The sequence below is a fragment of the Pelodiscus sinensis genome, chromosome 4 (genome assembly GCF_052426305.1).
Source record: "Pelodiscus sinensis isolate ZL-2025 chromosome 4, ASM5242630v1, whole genome shotgun sequence".
In the NCBI taxonomy this organism is placed as follows: domain Eukaryota; kingdom Metazoa; phylum Chordata; order Testudines; family Trionychidae; genus Pelodiscus; species Pelodiscus sinensis.
This window is the reverse complement of record NC_143055.1, coordinates 111386479-111411643: the sequence shown is the minus strand read 5'-3', so window position 1 is coordinate 111411643 and position 25165 is coordinate 111386479. Positions and strand designations below refer to the sequence as shown.

Sequence of the window (25165 nt, the reverse complement as noted above, 5' to 3'; positions counted from 1 at the left end):
ACCTGGTGGCTACGTCTAGACTGGCATGATTTTCCGCAAATGCTTTTAACGGAAAAGTTTTCTGTTAAAAGCATTTGCGGAAAAGCATCTGTGCCAATCTAGACGCGCTTTTGTGCAAAAAAGCCCCGATCACGCCATTTTCGCAATCAGGGCTTTTTTGCGCAAAACAAATCTGAGCTGTCTGCACTGGCCCTTTTGCGCAAAAGGACTTTTGCCCGAACGGGAGCAGCATAGTATTTCCGCAAGAAGCACTGATTTCAGACAGTAGGAAGTCAGTGTTCTTGCGGAAATTCAAGCGGCCAGTCTAGACACAGCAGCTGTGTCTACACTGGGCCACTTATTCCGGAAAATCAGCTGCTTTTCCGGAATAAGCTGCGAGCTGTCTACACTGGCCCTTGAATTTCCGGAAAAGCAATGACGCTCTACTGTACAAAATCAGCCGCTATTCTGGAAAAACTATTCTGCTTCCACTCGGGCATAAGTCCTTATTCCGGAACACTGTTCCGGAAAAGGGCCAGTGTAGACAGCCCAGTAGTCTTTTCCGGAAAAAAGCCCCGATCGCAAAAATGGCGATCGGGGTTCTTTTCCGGAAAAGCGCGTCTACATTGGCCACAGACGCTTTTCCAGAAAAAGGGCTTTTCTGGAAAAGCAGCCTGCCAATGTAGACGCTTTTCCGGAAAAAGCAGCCTGCCAATGTAGACGCTCCTTTTCCGGAAAAAACTGAAAACGGAATAGTATTCCGTTTTAAGCAGTTCTGGAAATTCATGCCAGTGTAGACACAGCCAGCCAGTGTGTGTTTACAGTAAGAGAGTTAGGAGATAGTGAAAGGAGATTTCCTGTTAAATAGGAGGAGGCATCCTGATGCGCATGCTGGTAAAGAAGAGTACACCCTAGTTCTCCCAGGGGTATTTATCACAGCAAAGCTCTTGGCCTTTATGAAGATGTCCTACTCCATGCCATATGGCATTAGAATATGAAGAATTTACTCACACTGATCCTATAGTGAAGCCTAGAGGACACTAATGAAAAACAAAGGGTTGAAGACTGCACACAAGCAGTGAGATCAAGGTAATGGCAGGTTTGTCTTGATTCCGTTTCTCCTTGGCTACATCTACTCTGACATCTTCTTGCACAAGAACTCTTTTGCGGAAGAAGAGTTCTTGTGCAAAAAAACTTCCACAAGAGAGCATCTACACTGGCATGTGCTTTTGCACAAGAGCATCCATGGCAGTGTAGCTGCTCTCTTCCATAAGAAAGCTCTGATGGCCATTTTAGCCATAGGGGCTTCTTGCGCAAGAAATTCATGTTGCCTGTCTACACTGCCCTTCTCTGGAAGAGCTCTTGCGCAAGAGGGCTTATTCCTGGTGGGGAGAGGACTATCTCTTCCAGAAGAAGCCATTTTATAACGCTATACTGTAAATTTACTTCTAGAACAACGCTGGTGCAGTACAGCTGGCAAGGTTTTGTGGAAGAACAACCATTCTTCCACAAGAAGCTGCCAGTGTAGATGTACTTATGTTTGCATATTACTCTTATCACTGCCCTTCACCCTGTATTTACTTTCCCCCGTTTGGTAATTTTATAAAAAAATGTTACTAACTTTCCTTGCCTCCTTCCTTCTACCTCATTTCGGATTTGAGCCACAGGTTGCTAATGGAATCTATATCCTTTACCGTACAGACCAGGGTTTAGTTGTACCCCCCCCCCCCATCACTCCACTGCTGCCATGGGGGAAATGGGGGTGGCATTTCTGTCCCCCGGACCCGCGGCCCTCTGTGGAGCAGGCTGAGCTTCGCCCGCAGCTCACTCGCTGCGAACGTTTCGCCACCTGGCTCCCGGCCATGACCATCCGGAGCTCCCCCGAGAGAAACACGCACAGCAGCTCCGTCCCCAGAGTGCTAAGACCAAGAGAATTACGTCACTTGCCCAGTGCGCAAGCGCGCTGACCGGAGGCCCGCACATGCTCCGTAGCAGAAATCCCACCTCCAGCACGTGACGAGGCAACGGGCGGGGAGGCCGCCGAGTAGCGCCCCTCCCCCTCCGATCGCCATGCTGCTGGAGAGCTTGGCTCGCATCATCAAAGTGCAGCTGCCTGCCTACCTCAAGCGCCTGCCCCTGCCGGAGAGCATCAGCGGCTTCGTCCGGCTCACAGGTACCGCGGGCTGCGCCCCTCTGCTGGTGCCGCAGTATCCCGCCTGGCCTGCCCGCCTTGCCCCGCCGTGTCCAGCCTGGCCCTGCCCGTCCCTGCCCACCCCTCCTGGTCCTGACTTTTCCCCCGTCTCATCCCTCCACCCCAGCGCCCCATCCTAGGCCTGGCCCTTCCCTGACCCTCCCCCCAGCGCCCCGTTTTGTTCCTGCTCCCCACACTTCAGTCCTTCCTCCCCCAGCATCCTAGCCTAGTCCTCACCCTGTCCCCCCTCCCCCAGCTCTCCCTGCTTTCCTCCCAGCTCTGTTCCATTTTTCCTCAAGTCCTCAACCTTCCCCTAATAACCTCCCACCTTCCCTGATCTCCCCTCAGCCCATTGATTCCTTTTAGGGCTGTTGACTCACAATAATAAGTTTTTTAGTTAATCACCATTAAAATTAATAGTTAAACTAAGTTTTAATCACAGTTGCAATTTGTTAAATATTTTGGACGTATTCTGAAAATGTAGAAAAAGCATCCAAAACACAGAATACAAAGTGTTTTGAAATGTAAAAATGATAAACGTAATATTCTTAAATTTGCCTCAAGTTTTGTAGTACAGTGTCTATTGTATAAGTGCAACTTACAAATGTAGATTTTTACATTACTTCATTCACACAAAACAATATACAACTTGAGAGCTTACAAGTCCATATGGTCCTACTTTTTGTTCCAATCACTAATAGATTTTTATATATATATATATTTTTGCAGGAGATAATGTTACTGGCTTTTTATTTACAATGGCACCTGAAAGTGATAACAGGAATTCCCCTGGTACTTTTTATAGAAGCTTCACAAGGTACTTATGTGCCATATAGGCTAAATATTTGTTTACCGTTTTTGCTTGGGCCACCATACAAGAGGGAATACTTCCATGCTGATGATGCTTGTTCAAAAAAGTCATTAATTACATTTGTGACTTAACTCTTCAAGGAAGTAGTATGTCTCCTGCTCTGTTTTACCCAAATTTTGTCATATTTCATGTTATAGTCTTGGGATGTTCATTTTAAGAACACTTACTACAGATATGGCAAAACACAAAGAAGGTAGGTACCAATGTGAAATTTCTAAAGTTAGCTACAGCACTTGATCCAAGGTTTAAGAATCTGAAGTGCCTTCCAAAGTCTGAGGAACAAGGTGTAGAAAATGCTTTAAGAAGTCTTGAGAGAGCTACACTTCATGTGGAAACTACAGAACCTTAATCACCAAAAAAGAAAATCAACCTTCTGCTGGTGGCATCAGGCTCAGATGATAAAAATGAACATGTGGTGGCCCACACTGCTTTGGATCATTATCAAGCAGAAGCTGTTAGCAGCATGGATGCACATCCTCTGGAATGGTGGTTGAAGTGTGAAGGGACATACAAATCTTTAGCACATCTGTCATGTAAATATTTGGCAATTGCAGGCAATTGCCAATGTCATGCAGACACCCTGTTTTCACTTTCAGGTGACTTTGTAAAAAAATGAGCAAAGTTATTTGCTGTAAATGTAAACTAACATGTTTATGTGAATGAACAAAAATAGGAGCGAGTGGACTCTAAAGTTTTACCTTGTTTTATTTTGAATGCTTTTTTTCTTTCTTGTACAATTTATAAATTCAGCTTGCATGATAAAGAGGTTGCACTACAGTATTTAATGTGGGAATCGAAAAGTACGATTTATTTTTTACAGTGCACATACTCGTAATCAAATATAAAATGAACACTGTATACTTTGAATTCTATATTGCAATTGAAATAAAAGTATTTTGAAAGGTAGAAAACATCCAAAATATTTAAGTGGTATTCTGTTGTTTTAACAGCACCAGTTATCACAATTAAATTTTTAAATCACTTGCTAGCACTACTTCCTTTGCATTCTCCCCATCCCATTGATTTTCCCTCCCCTTCCTTTCACCTGGAGCTCCCCTTTCTTTCCCCCAATAGATAATGGGAAGGAGGAAGTGAGCCAATTAACATAACTGGCTGCAGAATTGCTTATCTCTGTGCCCATTCTGATGGTGGCTGAAAGGTGGCCCCTGTATGCCATAGTTTATCTAGGCCTAAAGGGATGATTGAGCTTCTGCTTTGCAAGCTTCACAGTAGCAGACAAAAAAGCATGCCTGTGGCTGAAATAACATAACTGCTGGGGGATAACATGTTTACTCTGGCAAAATATTACTGCCCAGCTGTGGCATGTGTTGTTCCTACAAGTTTTAAGAATTACTCTTGACTGCCAGTACCATGCTACAGTCTCTTCCCCGTATGAAGCTGTGTTCTTTATGCCTCTGATATCACTTCCAGAAACAAGATTTTGCAGTCTGAAAGAGGCTAATAAATCTGATGCCTATGGCAGAATAGACTCCAACTTGCTTCTCTGTGGCTGCATGGTCTCTGCCCAACTAATAGGACAGAAAGCAAGTTTTATCATGAGTCGTGACTTGAAAACCTTCAGGGAGCAAATGTTTGCGTAAGAAGGTGAAGTTGTTTTACAGGTCTTTTCTGCCTGTAACCACACTCTGAAATGTTATTACTCTTCCTCAATTCAAATTGTAAATCTCAGCTCAGCCTGGACCAGTTAACCACTGTGTAATTGTTACATATAAGACTAGCACTTTTAACCTTATTTTTAAAAGCCACACACAGTGGAGGAAAAATGTTTTTTGAACTTAAATAGGCTTAAACTTTCATCTGCTCCATAAATACCAGGAAACGATTCTTCAAAACATTGTTAAACTGAACCTATTTTAGAAATATCTACTAACAGACTTTGTGCCATATTTTCATTTACACTATGGATCTCTCTCTTCCCCCCCCCCCCCTTACATTTTGACTGATTCTCATTTACCCCTTACCATGTTAGCCTGATGTTCATTAGTGGAAGTTTTTAAGGCTCCATCTGTAGTTCAGTTAACCACATCCCCTGACTTGGCTGTAACTAGGTCCAGTTGCTGAATTCAGACAACTTTGTAACAAATACTTATTTGTTAAAAACAACTGTCAGAGCCCCTTTAAGTGGTATGTTACTTTTGGATAAGCATTCTTTAGCATGGGGGGGAAAAAACCTGACTGATCACATAAGGGAAATTGGCAGCACTCTAGTAATTTTCCCTATCACACAAAGGGAGCAAACTGAACAAGAGAAGAGATTTTTGCCCTCCTAAGTTTGTAGGTGTCTTTGCATCTACTACAGTTATGTTTTTCCAACAGAATTGTGAGTTTTCGGGTGTGTGTCTCATTATTAGAACTACTTGGCCTGGTTTCTTGACTCAATGGTAGTGTGGATAGGACCACGAGTATTGTATTGTTTTAACTAACATGGTTTGTTTGGAAGCATAAAAAAATTACATACAAGAATCATTGCTCTGGCAGGGTAAAAGGACCTTTTAAGTTGCAGCGTCAGACTCATTTGTCCATACTGCACCACAAACGTACTCAGGATGTAAATTCCCAGTTAAAGTTAACCAGTTAAAATGGTATGTTTAACTAGTTAACACTGATGTGCTGTGAGCCGGGGGTGGGGGGGGGGGCCTGCCAGGCCAGGCCAGGCCACCATTTACCAGGTAAGCATGACAGTAAGGCTGATGCTAACCTGGTAACCTTTTATATTCCTAACATGTACCTGTTCATGAGTGTTGAAGAACAGTTTATTTACAACCAGACTGAAGTATTATTTTCCAGTTTGTTTATGCTGTGTGTTTACTTAGCATCCCATAATATGTCTGTCCCTGCCAGGTTAAACCCTATTGAACTCTATGCTTCTCTGTCCTCAAGAGTTTTCTCTAGTTTGACATTGGTAATCATTCTGTACCTAAAGAAAGGGCTGGATTCAACTCTCAAAAGTTGAATGGAAAGTCTCCCCAGCTTCAGTAAGAGTTGGATCAGGCCCTATAACCTTAATTTTTGGTATTTCCTGACTTCACTGCATGATCTTGCAACTAATATTGTATTATCAAAATTAAATTAAAGATCTATTTCCTAGCTTTTTAAACACTTTTTTAATTTAGGCTGTGTCTTTGGAATTACATCAGTGAAAGAGCTCTGTCCTGTCAAGATAAGCAACTACATGCGTGATCTTACAGTGGCACAGTTGCATTGACAGCTGTGCTGCTATAAGATTGCTCATGTAAACATGGCCCAAGTCTCTTCTAGAATTAGCTAGCTGAGCTCATACATTTCTATAACTGAGGAGATAAGTATACCGGTATATTCATTCTCACCACATCTGTCTTGAAATGCATAACTGATAGCATAGTGCTACTTATTAAATTCAAGCTTTTAAAAATGTAGTAAAGGACTTACAGGACATTAAGGCCAGTTAGCATACCAGCTTTGAAGGTTCAAGCGTTAGTCATGAGTTCTTTTGAAAAGATTAAAAAAAAAAAAGTGAGGTAGGGATGGGGACCTGTTCACTCACATAAATTATCACCTGGGGGAGGGACCAATCTTGTGATATATCAGTCCCAAAGATGAATGTTTCAGAAAGTAACGAACATAGGTAAGAGGAGGAGATTAGACTGGAAACTGCTTTGTGATTGTCACCGAAATCCTTCAGCAATTTCGTAGCTGAAATTCCAGAAGCCCTGTAAATTCATTGACTCTGGTACTTACTGATTTAATGAACACTTAAACAATCAAGCAGAGTAAGTATGGCTGCAGATAGAAAATGCAGTCAGAGATAATAGGGTGTTGTCCATTCTCAACTTAAATGTCTTTTCTCTAAGATGTAAACATGCATCATGTTGATAGCAATAAAGTGAGAAAAAACAGCCAAGAATCTGTGGGTGCAAGGTTGAAGTGTTTGTGTTACAGCAGACTTGAGCCTTTTTCAAGAGCAGCCTCCTTGAAATAATGTTCTCTTGGCTAGCAGCCCTTTTTTCACAGCAGCAGTTGACAACAGCACATGATTGATAGCATGACATTGTTTGTGACCCCAAAGCTGGAGACCAGCTAGTCTTGTAGGTTAAAGATGTTTACTCTCTCACCATCACTCTTCAAAGATTTACACTGGCTTTGTATTTTGCAGTTATATTCATAGGAGCTTTATAGATATGGAATAGTGACAATGCTTTGCATTTCACCATAGCACCTTGCCAAGGTAGTAACATTTGGTGATGAAAGTGCAGAGCATTGGTGATTTATCCTTTCATGGTATGTGTAGAGTTCTTGTGAAACCAGTAATTTAAACAGAAATTGCATTATTCTCCATCTCCACATAAGCTCTGCTTGAAGGATGGCTTCAGCAGTTTATGGCAGTACTATGATACCTTCTGGAGAAGATTAGTGAATTCAATTCCCACAAGTCAAACTTCATAAAGTTCTACAAATAAGTATTATTTAGCCATTTCATTTGCTATAATTTTTTTAACTGAATATGGTAATGGTTCAATTTGCAGTACCTGCTTACTAGAGAAGGGGAGGGGAAGGACAAAACTGGCTTTTTTGCTTCTCTGTAAAAGGAGGGAGTTTGGAAAGGATGAAAAATGGCCACCATCTGAACTTTGCTTTTCCGAAGCCATTGAAAGAGTTCTAATGGGAGTGGAGAATTCTACCTAGGGATGTTAAATATTGGTTAATTGATTAATCGGTTAACCTCATGAATTCTTAGTGGTTACTCGACTAATTCTATAGTCCCCGGGTGTGGAGCCGACTGTCAGTGCACTCTGGCCTCACTCCTGAGGAGCAGGGAGGCAGCAGCGCAGGGTTACAGGCTGGTCCGCGAGGGGAGCCAGTTTAAAAAACATCTCCCCTCACAGACTGGCTGCCTGTTGCTCTGTGCTGTTGCCTCTGATGTAGAGGCAACAGTGCTGAATGGCAGCAGCCCCTGTTTGTGGGGGGAGGAACTCAGCTCCCAGACCAGGCGCGACCCAGGACTGAGCTGGGCCACTGGCCAGCCTGCTAAAAAATGTACTGGTGAGGCGGGGAATGCAGTAGTCTACAGCATTAACCTATAACCTTTTGCAGTGCCTTGGGGTTGTCATAATCAACATCAATTATCATTGTAAATAAAAAAAAAAAGTGTAGAAGATTGGGATGAATCCATAATGACCGTATGAAACACCCTGGAAGTTGCTTTTTTGAATAAATTCCTGATTTCAGCTTTCTTGCCTTCTGCCTCTCTTGCATAAAAGAGCGCAGAATATGCAATTGTGTAACATGCTGGACAATATACTAGTTCCAGTTATTAGGTAGGTAGAAGATTTGTATTTGAGAGATATCAGAAATACTGATTAACTTAGAGATTTGATAATATACTCTGTGGTTAATTGAATGCCAGATAACAGAGCTTTTACTGTACAACTTATTTACTTGTTTTCCTAACCTACTTTTAGAGTCTATGGCTCTGATTAGGGATGTTAGCGACTAGTCAACTGCTTGATAAGCATAAACATGAGTATAACTGTTCAGTCCTGGCTCCAGCCGGTACCAGGAGCTACCCCCGCTGAAGCTCTGCAGAGTGGCCTCTTATCAATTAATTCATGTAGTTGATACAAATTGTATCAAATAGACGATTAGTCAGATAACTGCAGTTTGCTGACAGATCCATTGCAGAGTCATTCTCACTTCAGTGCCACTGCATGTGGGCAAAAGGAGCTGCCTGCCCAGATCAAATGGCAGGAACCTTAAGTTATTCAAGCAGCAGCTGTAATGTGGGCATGTTGAATAATCAGTTTTGAAGTAGTACATTTGTACAGCAGTACACTCTGCTTCATTGCTTTATGGAATCCTTTAATGATGGGACATGTTTACTTCCAAAAAGTAACAGAACAAGAATACAGCCAAATCAGTGGGTATGTGGTACCAACGGTATTTCTGCTCTTGAACTGAGGAATCAGTAAGAATTTTCACTTAATTTTTAGCAAACACTGCTCTTTAAGTAGAGCTATTTAAAAAGACATTTTCAAAGTGTTTCCCTAGCTCTTAGAAAAAAAATTCCTTGAAGTATGCAATAAATATATGGTTACTATTGAAAATTTGTCTTCTGTTGAATTCCCCTTACCCTCCCTCCGAAGGGCTGCAGTTGGAGACAAAGGACTTGTCTACACTAGGAAGATATACATCTTAACAATCCAATGGTAAACCATAATCATAGAATTCTACAATCCAGGATGTGTGGGAACTGTAATTCAAACAGTTACTGATGAAGAATTAAAAGATTACTGTATACTAATACAGCCATATTTTGTACGAAGATTATTAAATAGAAAAGCATTTCCTAGGACATTTGCTACTCTATTTTATTATCGTGCTCGTTGTTATCCTGTCCTTAATTAGCCTACTTTTCTGTCTGTCCTTAGGTTGTAAGCACCTAGAAGGGTTTATCCCATTCTGAGCATGGGAAGTGGCTAGCTCCAGTAACTAGTAGGCACTAGTGCAGACCTGGGCAAAATACAGTTCACGGGCTGAATCTGACCAGCCCAAGGATGCTGCAGGGATCCCTAGGCAAGCTCCCTGTTTGCCTTGCCCCACCTGCATGCCGCTGAGGAAATTTCACTTTAAAAACTGGGTGAGCGGGGGTGTGTGTGTGTGAGCTTTAGGAGCTACTACTTCTCTCCCTCCCCCCCTCCCCAACCCCCGGAGCACAATCCCATTGGCCAACTTCTGGCCAGAAACTGGCCAATGGGTGCTGCCTGTTTCAATAACAGGCAGCCGTGAAAGAAGCACAAGGGGCTTGAAGTTGTTCACAGAGCATATGGCTGCAGCCTGTGCTGGAGCAGGGCAGGCACAGAGGCTGATTCAGGACCCTGCTTGCACCCTAGCCCCTCTTTTCCCCAACACTATATGCCCCCCCTCCCGACCTGCCCTCCCTCCACTCCAAATCCTCTGCTCCGTTCCTGTACCCATACCATCTCCCAGATCCATCAGCCCAATCCCCTGCCCCAAATCAGTCTCCTCCTGCTCTAGCTCACAACCCAAACCCCCGAATGCCCTCCTGTACCCCCAATTCCCTGCCCTAGGTCACAATCCAACCCCCAGCACCCCAGTTCAGTGCCCAAGTTCACAACTCCCTTCTGCACCCAACCTTCCTTCTGCACCCAACCTCCATCTCAGACCCCACACCTCCTCCATTAATATGGAAAAGTGTGGCCCTCATCCACTTTCCAAATTCTTGGAGTGGCCCTCCCAATCAAATTATTGCCCCTGCAGTAATTTTTGTCCACACACACGCACACCACACCACACATTTGTTTGACAGTTAACCTTGTAGTTCGAAGCAAAAGCAGGCCTAACTCCAGAGGAAGAGAGTAGATAAAAAGTGTGAAAAATTGGGATTTGGAGGAGTAATAAGTGCCTTTATAAGAGAGAGCCCCAAATATTGTGACTCTCTATACAATCAGGACATCTGGTCACCCTTCCCCAGAGACAGGATGTGCACTAAAATATTTGGCTGTTAAAACTTTTCTTTTGCATTACTAAGCTTAGTAAGCTACATGGTATTCAGAGCCTTTTTTCCTCTTATCACAGAAAAATGAGGGAGAAGACAAGGTGGAGAGCAGCATCTAAAATACAGCTTTGTATTTTAGGCCGATGAAAATCTTGGACCTCTGCACTAGAAACAACCTTTTTTTGAGATCTGATGTTAGTCATGGACACTCTCAATTATGGTGAAATGCTGGCTGCTTGTGGCAACAGGGTCACTCTGGTGCCACCAGCTCCAGGGGTTTGCTCTTGCAGCAGCAGAGAGGCTGGCATTAACACAATGGGTGGGGGGGAGGGCGGGAAGACAACACTCTAAGGAAGGGAGAGGGCAACTGCAGAACCCCATGGCTAGGGCCAGGCTGCAGCCCTGTAGTGGAGCCCCACAGCTGCAGGGCTGCACACCCAGCCCCTGGCTACCACTTATGGGTCCATGGCTGCCAGGCTGCGCTCTTGGCCCTAGACTGTGGGACTATGTAGCCAGCCTGCCTCTGCCTCCAAGACCTGCCCTACCCTATTGTCCACTCCTTCCCTGAGCTTGAACACCCCAAATGGCTCTCTGGAAGCTCTGGGAGGACAGGAGAAGAGTTGCTGAACATGAGCCCCTGGCTTTTCCACGTGAGTACTTTGAATGCTGAACCACAGATGTTGCTGGACAAGGCAAGTCCAGATTATAGAGGTCCAACCTGTATAAATCAATGCAATATACGGAAACACAGCTTGCCCTAAGTACAAGCATCAAGAGTTAGCAGGGAGGAAAAGAGCAGAGTTTGGCATTGGATTTCAGACATTTATCTTCTAGTGCTGTCACCCTTAGTGTTCAAATGTCTCACCTCTCTTACTATTTTGCTATGGCTGCCTCTTTCCCATTTCCCCCCTCTCTCATGTGTTTGTTCACAACAGTCATCCCAAAATGTACAGGACTTTCTTATGATTATGCTTTTTATGCTGGTAGTACAAAAAACAGCATAAGTATATACTACAGGCTGTGCTCACTATAAGTCCAAGATATGTTCCAAAAAACTTGGACTTATAGTGAAACAACTTAAAGCGGGGAATATTTTTCCCGCAGCTGACTTCCATTTAAGAAAGTTGGGGGAGTGTTTCGCACGACATCAGTTCCTACAAATGTCAGTGACTTTAGTGGGGAATGGATGTATACCGGGGCGACAGTGGAGGCGCTCTCTCTCTCATTTTTATATTTATATTTATATTTATATTTATATTTATATTTATATTTATATTATATATATATATATATATATATATATATATATATGGAGAGGGAGAGGCGGGCGGGCGGCAGGGCTTGACAAGCGGCAGCGAGCCCCACTCGCCAGCTGTGTGGTTTGGCACACTACGCATGTGCAGACTGCGCTGCGGCACTGTTCCAGCTTAAAATCTTCTCGCCCCGGGTGAGTAGATTGACTAATTTGTCGAGCCCTGTATATAGGTAACCATTATCTGTACATCAAAGGGATGTGCTCATGAATGAGGTAAGGGCATGTGTTCACTACCCACTGAATTGGTGGGCAGCAATCGACCTCTAACATAGACAAGTCTGAACCCATGGGCTGGAGCAGGCGCAGAACCCTAGTTCCCTTATAAGTGAGCTGAGGATTTTTTTTTTTTTTTTTTTCCTTCTCATTTGGGAGATAGATCAGTGAGGAGTTTTTGGTGTGTTTTTGCTTCTTGCTTGTGTGGCCCCTGACTCATTTTTCTGTAGGTCAGTGGCCACCAGGCAAAAAGTTTCCCCAGCTCTGCCATACAGGAAGAGGTCAGTCCTATGGAGCCACCTCTGTTCAGAATACGTGTTTCTGTAGTTGCTGTGAAAGTGTGTGGAGTAAGGTTAAGGGAGTAGAGAAGGCAGGGGCACATTGAAAAGTAGCCTCTGCAGCCCACTAGAGCAGTGTTTCTTAAACTGTGTTCTGCGGCACACCAGTGTGCTGCGAGGCAATCGGTAGGGTTACCAGGTAGTATCAGAAAAAATACCGGACATGCTTGATGGGAGGGGTGGGGGGAGGAAGCAGGGTTTGGGGGGATTTGGGATTTCTTAATGTATTAGTTAAACTGTGATTCCACATAGACAGGGCTGTCTGTTCTCCCTGTCCCACATAACTTGTAGAGTTATCTAGTGGAAATCTGAAATTAGAGGGACGGGTTTTTATGTTTGTGTGAAAAAGAACTAATTGATTGGATCTGTAAAAACAGAAAGCAGTACAATCATCTGAGGGAGAGAACCCAGCTAGTTAACTTTGAGGAGAATGTAATTCAGGAAGTAACTTCTGAATTTGCATAGAGCCAGAAGTTGTACACTGAATGGTAGATAGTTCATCACATTTAATATTTCAGTTTACTGAGGAGCTGCTCTGTAGCTAGTAAGAATAAAGTAGTAATATAATTACTGGAATAGTAAGTAGGCACCTTCATGATTTAGCTTTTGCAAAGAATATTATAAAGTAATTTTAAAGAGGCAAAATTACCTCTGCTGCTTAGTTTCCCTGTGAACACCAGTCTTTGCATTAGAGAGCCACTCTTGCTGACTCATTCCTTCCACCTGATTTTTCCCCCTCTAAATGAGACAGAGAGAACAGAATATCAGAGGCTGTAAACTTCAATTTATGGTGTGACCATTCACTTTATTTAGGCTGTCACCATCAGGGTTCCCTTTCCATTCACATCTAATAAAGGTCTTAGTTAGGGAACTTAAAATGTTGAAAAAGGAGTGGGCATCTACTTCCGAGAGGTTTAGAGGAAAAATAGGGAGGGGGCAACACCCTGATAAGAGGTATATGCCCTGACTTCTTGAGAGAGTTGGATTCCTGTCAATGTTATTTCTAGACTCTCCCCAGGGACTCCATTTTTTGGATTGGCCTTGGGCTAAAAAAGCTTAAGTTTGAATACTCACCCATTTCTGATTGTAGAAGGGAAGACAACACTCTGGTCTTTTCTTCCTTTACTTCCCCAGAGTGTTCTGTGGAAGTACTGAGAAGAGGCTTTTTTTTTTTTTTTTTTTAAACGCTCTACCTCCTTCCCACCCTCCCATTTTTGGGTACCCTCATAAATAGCTCCAGTGATCAACTCTTACTGCTCAGCTTTCGCCATGCATCTTCACTGTGTAATTGGCCTGATTTTGTTTGTTGTCCATACAATTGTGAATAGCATCAGTGAAATGGAACAGAATCTTGTTAATTCGTTGCATCTGGCTCAAAGTTGTGGATCTACATAGGCTCTAACACTTTGTAGGCTGAGAAAGATATTACTGCATGAGCTCATATTTGAAATGTTTTGTAAACATCGGGGTTAGAAACCTGTTTAAAAATGGAAATCTGTCTCTGTACAAACCAGTAATGTCATTTTTCCAAGCTGTTTTAAAGGGATTCTCTGGAATGCCTCCAGGTCCCATGTAACTGTCTTGCAGAAGTCATTGGCTAATGAAGCTAAAAACCTTTCGGCTACGTCTACACTGGCATGAATTTCCAGAAATGCTTAAAACGGAACAGTTTTCCGTTATAAGTATTTCCGGAAAAAGAGCGTCTACATTGGCAGGATGCTTTTCCGGAAAAGCCCTTTTTCCGGAAAAAAGCCCTGATCGTCATTTTCGCGATCAGGGCTTTTTTGCGGAAAAGACTACTGTTCTGTCTACACTGGCCCTTTTCCAGAACAGTTTTCCGGAAAAAGGACTTTTGCCCGAGCGGGAGCAACATAGTTTTTCCGGAAAAGCAACTGATTTCTTACAGTAGATCATCAGTGCTTTTCCGGAAATTCAAGGGGCCAGTGTAGACAGCTCGCAGCTTATTCTGGAAAAGCAGCTGATTTTCCGGAATAAGTGGCCCAGTGTAGACACAGCCTTCATGTATTGCTAACCTAGTACAGGCAGTCCCCGGGTTACATGGATCCGACTTACATCAGATCCCTACTTACAAACGGGGTGAGGCAACCCCGCACTAGCTGCTTCCCCCCAGCAGACCAGGGAAACGCGAAGCTAGCGCCCCTCCCCTCCCCCAGCAGACCAAGGAGATGCAGAGCGGCTTTTCTCAGCAGACACCTCAGCTTGAGAATAAAGGACTGAGGGAAGTGAGGTGTGGGAGAATAAAACTGAGCTCTGGAGAAACGTTTGGCTAGAGTTTCCCCTACAATATGTACCAGTTCCGACTTACATACAAATTCAACTTAAGAACAATCCTACAGTCCCTATCTTGTACGTAACCCGGGGACTGCCTGTACATATAATGAATACAACATAATATCTCTGTGCTTCCTATTCCTGGTTGTTATTGGTCTCCTCTCTGTGGCTATGGCTACACTATGAATTTTGCCGCAAGAGCCAATGCAAATGAAGTGTGGATTAGAATTTTCTCACGCTTCATTTGCATATCTTTTCATTCCGTTTTTGTGCAAAAACAGGCAGTGTGGCCGGGGCCACTTTGCTCAAACCCCCCTTTTCCCACAAGATCCTTATGCCTATCCTGGAGAGGCATATGGATCTTGCAGAAAAAGGGGTTTTTGCACAAAACGGCCATGGCCACACTGCCTGTTTTTTGCGCAAAAACCCCTAGCGCAAAAATGGAACGAAAGAGGGTATGCCAATGAAGCGCAAAAAATGCTAATTTGTGCTTCATTTGCATTGGCTTTTGCAGCAAAACTCACAGGCTTCGTCTACACTGGTGGATTTTTGTGCAGGAAGCCTTTTGTGGAAGAGATCTCTGCAAAAACTTGTGCAAAAGTGCATCCAGACCTCAAGGCACATTGCAAAAGCGATGTGCTTTTGCACAAGAGAGTGTCTACACTGCATGGACGCTCTTGCGCAAGAAAGCTCTGATGGCCATTCACAGAATGGCCATCAGAGCACCTGTGCTTTTCCTGATAGGGGTTTCTTGCACAAAAACCCTTCCAGAGCATCCACACCTGCCTTTTTGCGCAAGAGCTGTAGCGCAAAAAGGGGTTATCCCTCATAGGGAGAGGAATAACTTTATCGGCAAAGGCCCTCTATTCTGCCGATTTACTTGTGCAGAAACCTTGTACTGTAGACATAGCCCTAGCCTGTATGTCTGTACCCAAATGGGCTGAGACTTTGTTCCTTAGTCATGCCTACCAGTTCAGCTAAATGGTTTGCCTTTGAGCTTAGTGTGAGGTTCTCCGTGCCATGTTAAGATGCCAGTCATTCAAAAATCTTGAGGGTCCTCTCCATCTGTGTTTAGTTTTTAATCATGTGTTTTGTAAGCACCCTACTTTAATCTGTAATGTACCTAGGTGAGAGTCTTATCTGTCCTGGAGCTCTGAGTAGGTCTTAGAGTTGTGGGCCAGGAGACCCACCTTCTCTGCTAGTGGTTCTACTGAATATGTGAATTGAAAAAAAATTAAGGATAGAGAATCTTTTCTTACATCATTTTCATTCTCATTAAATGTACCTTCAGAAGTTGTTAAAGTATTAAAACAACCACTAGAACAAAGCACTTCCTATACAGCATTGTCTTACACATGCTGTGTCAGCATGCATCATGGTTAAGGCATAATTCCTACCTGGAAAACCAAAACACAGGATCACTTACTTCCTGAGAGTTCTTGAGACATTTTCAGGTTTCATTGTTTCTGCTATTGACAACTGAAAGAATAAATGAGATTATTCCAGGATAACCTGGAATAATGGCTGAGTCCACAAAGTGCCACTACTTTAATCAGGAAACCTTGAATGGTTTGCTTCTCTGGCTAGATCATTAGTTCTTGCCATACATATCCAAGCCCAGTCCTTTGTGGGCACCTAACTCCAGAATTAGTCAGACCTGGACACTCAGCACCTTGCAGGATTAGACTTCTGATGCAGTTTAGCTCTGGACAAGTTGACTGGAAAGAAGAGACTTCTCTACTGAAATATTAATGCAGATTTGGATTTTACATAAAGATTCACTCATTTCTTCTGTAGACTTCCATGGAAGAATGAAAGAGCTCAAGACTTCACATAGCTGTCATTTATGCTAATGACAGAACAGACAAACTATCAGCAACTGCTGTCTAGCACATAAAATACTACTGTGTTCTTACAAATGAAAGACTACTTCAGAATTCAGTCCTGTCAAATTAAAGGTAGTTTTGGGTGTGTGGGGCAATGAGAAGAATCAGAGGTAATAGAAATTACTATATAGTGTTGTTGGGGGCTGATGCAAGTTCTATGAGAAAGCAAACGAATGACTTTTGCCGTTGGAGTTGCAGAAAGATTGTGCTTCTAGTGAAAATTCTGTACTAAAGTTGGGTACTTCTCCCTTTGGAAGTGTATAAGTGCCTCTTTCCCACAAGCCATGATTCTTTAAATGCTTATTATCATTTTCCCAGGTAATGTAGGTATGGAATAAGTGAAGCGTGAATAAGTCTGTCACCATACAGCTCTTTAATTGTTACATACTTTACCAAATAGAACTAATTTCAAAAGAGGAATGGCATTCTGAGTTAAGAAAATAGGTGTTCTTTTGATAATCTGTTTACCACAAATGCAACTTTGTTGTACTGACTTAAAAAACCTGTTGCATATTTTGAGTTACTTAAAGCTTAAGACAAAATATCATCCTGTTTGATATTATATGTTCCTTATTTTAATCTTGACACAAACTGTAGAACACATCTAGCTACATACTGGCCCTACACCCATTTAAAGAGGAACTTGGTTTAAATGCAAACAGCAAGATACTTGGGTTGTGTGTCATCTTTTACAAGGAGTTTGTGTTGTAATAGTTTGGGCTTCAAGATCAGCCTATTAAAACGTTTTTTAAATAAATAATTTTTGTACTTCCCTCTGAGGATTAAAGTAACTCCAAATAGCCACCAAGAAAATGTTCCGCTTCCTCATACCTCTTTTCATCAGAGTGTGTGGGGCAGAATCTTAGCAGGTTCTATTGAAGTCAGTGGAGCAATGACAGTTTACCCACTTGAGGATCTGCTCCTGCATGTGTCTTGTAAAGATTAGTATGTACTAGTAAAATGGGTGTATATTTAGCAAGGATGTTAAATTGCAGTTAATCAGCTAATTGGGTAGTTGATGGAATTAGTCGATGTGGGAGTGGTCATTACCCCCCACTGTGGCTCTGCAATTTAAATGTAATAGGAGTTGGATGCTCAGCAGCCCAGCTTCTGCTACATTTAAACTGCACAGCCACGCTGGGGTTAGCTCCTGGGGGGGGGAGCTGGGCCTCAGCAGTCCTGGCCCGTGCCAGCCCCAGGAGCTAACCTTGCCCCAGCTATGCATTTTAAAATACAGCCCTGCAGTGTCCCAGGGCTTGTGCAAGCTGGGTCTGAACAGTTCTGGCTCACACCAGCTCCGGGACACTACAGCTCTGCCCGCCACCCACACTGCAGAAACTGTGCTGCAGGGGAACCGGCTTTTAAAGCCAGCTCCCTTACATTCCTAATATATAGATGCTTTAGAATGAAGTAAGAAGTTAACACAACAAGGAGTTCGGTGACACTTTAAAGACTAACATTTATTAGGGTCTTCAGGGGGTAGCCGAGTTAGTCTGTTACAGCAAAAACAACAAATGGTCTGGTAGCAGTTTATAGACTAACGCAACACGTAGATGATATCCACGAAAGCTCATGATACCATCTACATGTTTCGTTAGTCTGTAAAGTGCTACCAGACCATTTGTTGTTAGGACATACAGGAACTACATGCTGAAGAGGAAAAAAAAAGACAGGAAAAAAATAGAAGAGTTGTGATATCAGTGTTAATTAAATCAGAATGGATGTGGCTTATCTCAGTAGTGGTGAGAAGGGGAGTGTACCTGAGTGGGAAATTACCTACTGTAATGCAAGCACTACTCCTTGTGTTTACTCAGACCTCCCTTCAGGGTGTCAAATTTGCAAATGAATTCCAGGCCAGCAGTTTCCATCAGACTTCTTGTTTTTCTTGATATAGAGCTACCTCTCTGAAACTTGTAGGAGGTTAAGTGGGTCTTCAGAGTATGCTCAGAGCAAATGGAATATCAAGAGTTTAGGAGGCACCTTAAAACAAGTTCTTCAATGTGTGCTCATGTGGCAGTTTTCTGTGGCTTATGTTTGCTTAGCAAGAGCTGGATGGGTTTTATGGGAACTTCAAATCATATTTGTCTGATTTCAAGAGCCTCCCTGTGTCAAATGGTAATATCCTGCTCCACTTTTAAGACAGTAGAGCTCTTAGAGAAATTAAGATTAGCAAAATGATTATTTTTTTTCTCTCCCACTAACTTCCTTCTTGAAAATAGTTGCACCATTTCTGCTGCTTTTTTCCCCTCTCCTTTTAAGATTTCAACCTGAAGCGGACATGAGACATAACTTCAGTCCCAATGATTAAAACTTGCTGACATTTTAAGGAATTGGAAACATAAGGTGATAGGAAATCTTAAGCAACCTTTGCATACACATGCTCATGTATATAGAAGTTGCTTGATGCAGTGGAGAAGACAACTCCGTGGAGAGATCCAAAATAGGTTTCACACTGAGAAGATGATACCTAAGAATGCTCACTCAAATTAGGTCTGGCCATTTTCTAACAAACACAAAACATGATGTTAATAGTTCCTTTTACATTTGCTAGAAAATAATCCCAGGCTGATTTCAGCAAGCAAATAAAGCACTAGGGAAGCTTTATTTAATATGAATTGTGGTTTGGATCTCTTCACTGACTCCCCTTGGTCTACTGCATCAGCCTTAGACTTCAGGGGTGAAAACTTAGCCCCACTGAGATCAATGGGAGTTTTGTTCTAGACTTCAGTGGCACCAGGATTTTACTCTTGTTTGGTCTCTAAAGCTTATGTATTCTTCCCCTCCCCCTCTCAACCCCCCCAAAATCTCTCTTCACTTCACTAGTCCACTCCATCTGTTAGCCTCGATGCCCCACTTACTCTAAATTAAAATAGGAAGAGCTGTTACAGTACCATTTGAGTAACTGATGCTGAAACCAGTTCACGAACCTGATGCTCTATATAAATCAAGTGTTTATTTTGTTTAGTTTCAGAATGGCTGCGGTTATTGCCTTTCCTGGGTGTCCTGGCACTACTAGGATACTTGGCTCTTCGTCCGTTCCTCCCCAAGAAGAAACAGCAGAAGGATAGTTTGATTAACCTCAAGATCCAGAAGGAAAATCCCAAAGTAGTAAATGAAATAAACATTGAAGATCTGTGCCTCGCTAAAGCAGCTTACTGCAGGTGTTGGCGTTCTAAGACGGTAAGGTCTAAGGCTATGTAGTTAATTTATTGCTAGTTTTGCTTTCCGTGAATTGGCACATTACTTCCACCCTGAGGCTCAACAAATGCATGGGTTCTCTAAGAGATCGTCAACTCTCTTTTCTTCACTTTCAACCCACATCTGCAGGAAAGAGTAGAAACCTGCAAGACACATGACTGTCTGTTCTGTCCACAGTAAGTGGAGTGGCCATTCTTTAGTTAGGTGAAAACTAAAGTAAATTTTGCCTTTCCATTTTAAATATTTTGTTTAACTCCTAGAGAACAGCAGGGTGAGTGAGAAAACAGTACCATTTTGAAGTTCATGTCTGTTCAGAAATGTGTTCCACCTCTGAACAAGATCTTTTTTTTTTTTTTTTAACTGTAATTTGGGACTCATAGGCCAAGTGAAAGCTTTTGCCACTATTCTGTTCTGGAGTAGATTTTTCTCACTTTGATCGTATTTCATCCTGGACCGATGAAGCCTTCCTAATGAAATGATTTAAAATAGATCTCTCTAAACATTTTATGCGGGACGACAGTGATGTCATCACAGCACTCTCCATCCACAGGAGCCAAGCCCACCCACAACCAACTTGGCCCTCCCTAGGGCCCATGTGGAGTGCTAGGGCTGCCTGCGGCCCCAGCCAACCCTCCCCTCCCTGCGCCCTCAGCCCTTTCACTCACCCTTTCCACCGTGACCCCACACTCCCAACCTGCATATGCTCCTTCCCCCCAGCCACACACCTACCCACAGTCTGCTCCAGTTCCCTCCCCTCTGGCCAGACACCTACCCTCAGAGAGAGAGGGATTGGTGAGTGTAGCAAGCAGGAGGCACAGCCCCCTAGTTATTTTATAAAAATGTTTTTGATGAAACAGCTTTTCCAATGGGGGCAGGGAGAGGAAGGGTTTCATTAAACTGTTTGACCAGCTGTAGAAAAAAACCTTGAAGTACATTGGGTGCCTCTGGATTTGACTGTTCTTCCTTTGGTCGGTTTTCTTAGAGAAGGTTTTTTTTTAATATTTTGTAGGTAGGAGCAGGTATTGTCAATGCTTTATGCTGCTGTATGGAGTTTAATTTCTTAGCAGCAATAAGCTTCTGATTGACTAGTGCCATATACCTGAAGAAAGATGGGGATTGTTATGATGTTGGAAAAAAACAATAGCAGAAGAAGCCAGAAACTTAAATCTTTTCCTTGTAAAATACTCTTTAGCTCCACTCTGATGCAACATGCTCTTTTTTGACGCATTTAAATGTGGCTATATACTTCTGTGCAGAAAAAAAGTTATCTAGTCTAAAGCTGCCCAGACTTTAATATTGAGAGCTAGCTTGTGAATTGGTTGGAAGTGAAAGGCCTTTTCACTTATTAAATAAACAATCCTTTATCCCTGCCTTCTCTGCCTGCTACTTACTTTTTAGAATCAAATCTGCAGCTGAGTCTCGTCACCTATCCTGAAGCTTTAGGGAAGAAGTGGCAACAGCTGTCATGTAAGGGGTGTGTTGCATTTTGTTAAATTATAGTATGAGCATCTTTGAGCTATAGGCTTTGAGTTGCTGGGAGGGGAAGGAAGACGACTTGGGGATCCTGGATCTCACTCCAACTATATGGATTATCCTCTATGCAAGCAACCACCACCTGTTTTAGTTGCTTGCAATGCTTTTACCACAAAACCTGTACAGTAAATACACTAATCACTTATCTTTTTTCCAGTTCCCGGTCTGCGATGGCTCTCACAACAAACACAATGAGTTGACAGGCGATAATGTGGGTCCACTAATACTGAAGAAGAAAGAAGTATAGCGAATCTCTAGTCCATTAAATCATGACTAAGTCATTTATATACTTGTAATTGCAGGACACAATGTTTTATGTACGTTGTGGCATTTTTAGTCTAATGGTTGCTATAGATTATTTTGGTTAACCTATACTTACAGACAAGTGCTAAAAGGTAGGTCTATGTTGTGATACTTTGTTCTGAAGAATCATGTTTTGTGTAAAACTGTACATATGCTTTTTTACCTGAACAAAATGACCACTCAGTTTCACAATTTAACTTTTTTAGGATGAAAGCAATGTAATAAATTGTACTATTCTTAAAGGGCCAGATGTGTACTTTTCCATTGCTTTTATTATTATCTGAGATTCTATTCCACATGGATACAAAGAAAGATGTAATTATCTTGCAGATAATTCTTACCCTCAAGACACTTCTACCTAATATGAAAATCCCAGTTCCAGGGGCAGACCAAAATTTCATTACGTGATATCTTTATTCCTGTCTTGACTACTGCACCACACGGACACCCACAATAAGTCAATCTCCCCATGCCAGTTTCATCAGTTAGTTTTCAATAAATAATTCTTACCTAGCCCACACTGCTTGCCAAAAAGCTTTGATCCTTCAGTGAAAGGCACTACAGGTCAATTATTCAAAACCAGAAGAAAAAAATAATATGACATTGCCCCAATCTGAATTCCATACAGAAAGACCTGAAGGCCCTATTTATAATGGGAATTTTTGCACCATTAACACTAGTTTAGCTGAACCAGTGCTAATAACGATGCTCGAGTTCAGGCAGCCTACTGACTGCCAATGCTGTCTTCAAAACAGTACCAAGAAATTGTGTATTCAGACAGCAACCTATCTACATTACAGCTTCTTTCTTTAATGGTAGAATATTTTCCAGTGTCTCTGATGTGAACTGAGGCCCTATCTGTAACAGATGTTGCATTCCTAGATTTAGTCTGAGATGCTAAAAGGGCCTGGTTGTAGAATATATGGCATTTTATGAGAGTGTTTATAAAATGTCAGCACATTATGGTGTTCACATACTTGGTCTGCCAAACCACGTAATGGAACTGGAGTACAGACCTACTGTAAGGTTTTAATCCATTGTGTTCAACATGCTAGCCACATGTGGCTAGTTGGCCAGTTGAGTGTGGTTATTCCTTCAGAACTGGTTGGACACTATGGCTCTGTCTACACTGCAGGCTTTTGCCAGCAGAGTATGCTAATGAAGTGCTCATTAGCATTTCACTCATTTGCATATTCTCTGCCAGTACTTCTTGCGCAAGATGTTTTTGTGTAAAAATAAGCAGTGTTGATGGGTCTGTTTTGCACAAAAAGCGACTTCTCTTCATTTTTCTTTAAATAGAAAATGGCAGAAGTATTTGATAAGCCCCTTTGCTGTTTCCAGAAGCATGAAGTTGGGATGTCAACATGTAGTCAACTAAACGATTAACCAATAAGCCTAGGCCTATCAAGTAATCTTATCGACTACATGCACTCCTCCCTCCCTCCCTAACTGATAGAGGCAGCAGCACAGAGTGTTAGGGGGCAGGCTGGAGTCAATATGCATGGCAAGCCAGTTTTCATGCAGGCTTCCGGACCCACCTTTTCTCCTAGAGGCAGCTCAAGAGGGCAGGCAGTAGCTGGTGCTGGGTGGAGGAGGCTTGAAAGCTGGTTCTCCCCAGCTCCATGGTGCCATTCCCCTCATCCCTGCCTTGCTCTGCTGCCCGTACAGCAGAGTGGGGTGGAGGTGGGCAGGAGAGGCTGCCACAAAGCTGTCGAAGTGGGGAGGAGGTCCAAGCTCTTTGTGGTCAGAGGCTGCTCTGCACAGCAGTTTCTGTGGGGAGTTTGGACCCCTGCTGACAGGGGCTGCTACCCCCCCCCCATGCAGCTTCTGAAAGACAGCAGCACAAGATGGCGGGGCCTCCCCAGGAGTCGGGCAGGTAGCAGACTGGCTGCCAGCCCCACCCCTGGGGACTATTGAATAGTTGTGTAAGATTTCGTGGGGTTACATAACTATTCAGTTACACAACCCTGACGTGAAGCTTTATTTCAGCTGGAACAGTGCCTGTGAAAGTTTATTTTTCTGATTCCTTTCCTAGCTACTTCTGTTGCCATTGTAATTCAGCAAAGTAAAGTTAAGATCCAATGAAATGTGACAAATCCATAAATTGTCATGCATAAACACAAGAGAGTGGTTAAGTTAGAGTTCTCATCTGACCATGGTTCAAATCCCACTCAATCAATGGAAATGCTTCAGTGGGTTTTGGATCAAGTTTGTTAAGGTTAGAGAAGAGACTTCAAATCACAAATATACATGCTTGCAGCCAAATGTCATTTTGGTACTACAAATGTGTAGCCAACTACAAATCTTAAAATAAGTTCACAATAGTTGAAGATAGTCAGACAGTAGAAGTGTGAAAGCTTCACTATTGAAAACCCAAAACCAGGAATGATTTCATGTTAGGGTATCAAGTTAAGAGGGGTTTCATTTCATCCTACCACCACCTGGAGGCTGAAATATGGAAGTGTACCAATACAACAGGAAGCCTGATAGTATCGAATGCATGAGCAATACAGAGGAAGTCTGTATTGAAGCGGACAGCAGTAGCACAGCCAACCATTAAAAAGCAGAAAAGGTGTAGCTTGTTGCTGCTAAATCCCTACAACTCCAGCTTTGTCCTGTTTCTTCAAGATATTTTATCAATTAGGACTATTAGAGTTGCCATATCATGTGCCTAGAGGTACCTATGTCTGTATTTGATCCTGCCTCTTTCTGCCACCAGTACTAGATTCTTCAGCTGCGGGCAATGCAGACCATGAAGTACCTAATTAAAATGCTGAGTATGGGCAGATGGGGGTTGGAGGAAAATTCTTTCCTAAACCTTTGACAGTTTGTGTCCCCAGGCATGATACTGGGATGCTCTTATTTTAACATGAGTAACTACAAAAATCAGTTATATAAATTAAATAAGGTAGGGATGTTACATAGCATGTAATTGAATAGTCATGTACTGTAACCACATCAATTTTAGCAGTTACATGACTATTCTATGGCCCCGGAGGAAGGTCCAGCAGCCAGTGCACTCCTAGCAAGCCTCTGGTACCCTGCACTACTGCAGGGTGGCAGCCGTACTGAGCTGGTTCCCTGCAGTTATTCGCTCTGCCTGCGCCCGCCCGCCCCCCCCCCCCCCCCCCGCCTCACCTTCTGTGCTGTTGCCTACGGAGTGGGAAGGAGCAGGCAAATCCAGAGGCAAACTCCCTACAGGGCCAGCAAGGGGAGGGGGAAATGCATGTAGTTGACTGGATTAACTGATATGCCCAGGTTTCTTGTATACACACACCCCTATACATATAAACAACATCCAAGTTAGCTTCACCTGGGAACTGATCTTGGCCCCTGAAGTCAATGGGAGCAGGATGAGGATCAAATCAAACCTTACTGCAAAGTTAGTAAAAGCCACCTTTTTTCCTGCTAAAATATTAGGTGATTAGTACTGTCCATTATTAGTCATTCTATTTGAATGTTTGTGTTCTCTTTTACTGAGCTTAGATGCCTCAGACTAAATAAAAGAATCCTTATAATAAAATTAATAGTTT

At 42.8% G+C, this 25165-nt stretch overlaps 1 protein-coding gene across 1 annotated transcript; it reads left to right on the top strand.

Annotated features, from left to right (window-relative positions):
* Nucleotides 1–1986: 1986 nt before the first annotated feature.
* Nucleotides 1987–21878, top strand: CISD2 (CDGSH iron sulfur domain 2). The gene is made up of 3 exons (XM_075929673.2): nucleotides 1987–2152; nucleotides 19564–19778; nucleotides 21487–21878. Exons 1-3 carry the CDS (start codon nucleotides 2050–2052, stop codon nucleotides 21574–21576), a joined length of 408 nt encoding a protein of 135 aa, XP_075785788.1. The 5' UTR covers nucleotides 1987–2049; the 3' UTR covers nucleotides 21577–21878.
* The last annotated feature ends 3287 nt before the right edge of the window (nucleotides 21879–25165 follow it).

Coding starts and splice junctions, on each gene's coding strand:
- CISD2 (XM_075929673.2), top strand. CDS start 2,050: ATGCTGCTGGAGAGCTTGGCTCGCATCATCAAAGTGCAGCTGCCTGCC. Junction 2,153..19,563: donor CGGCTTCGTCCGGCTCACAG/GTACCGCGGGCT, acceptor TATTTTGTTTAG/TTTCAGAATGGCTGCGGTTA. Junction 19,779..21,486: donor GGTGTTGGCGTTCTAAGACG/GTAAGGTCTAAG, acceptor TCTTTTTTCCAG/TTCCCGGTCTGCGATGGCTC.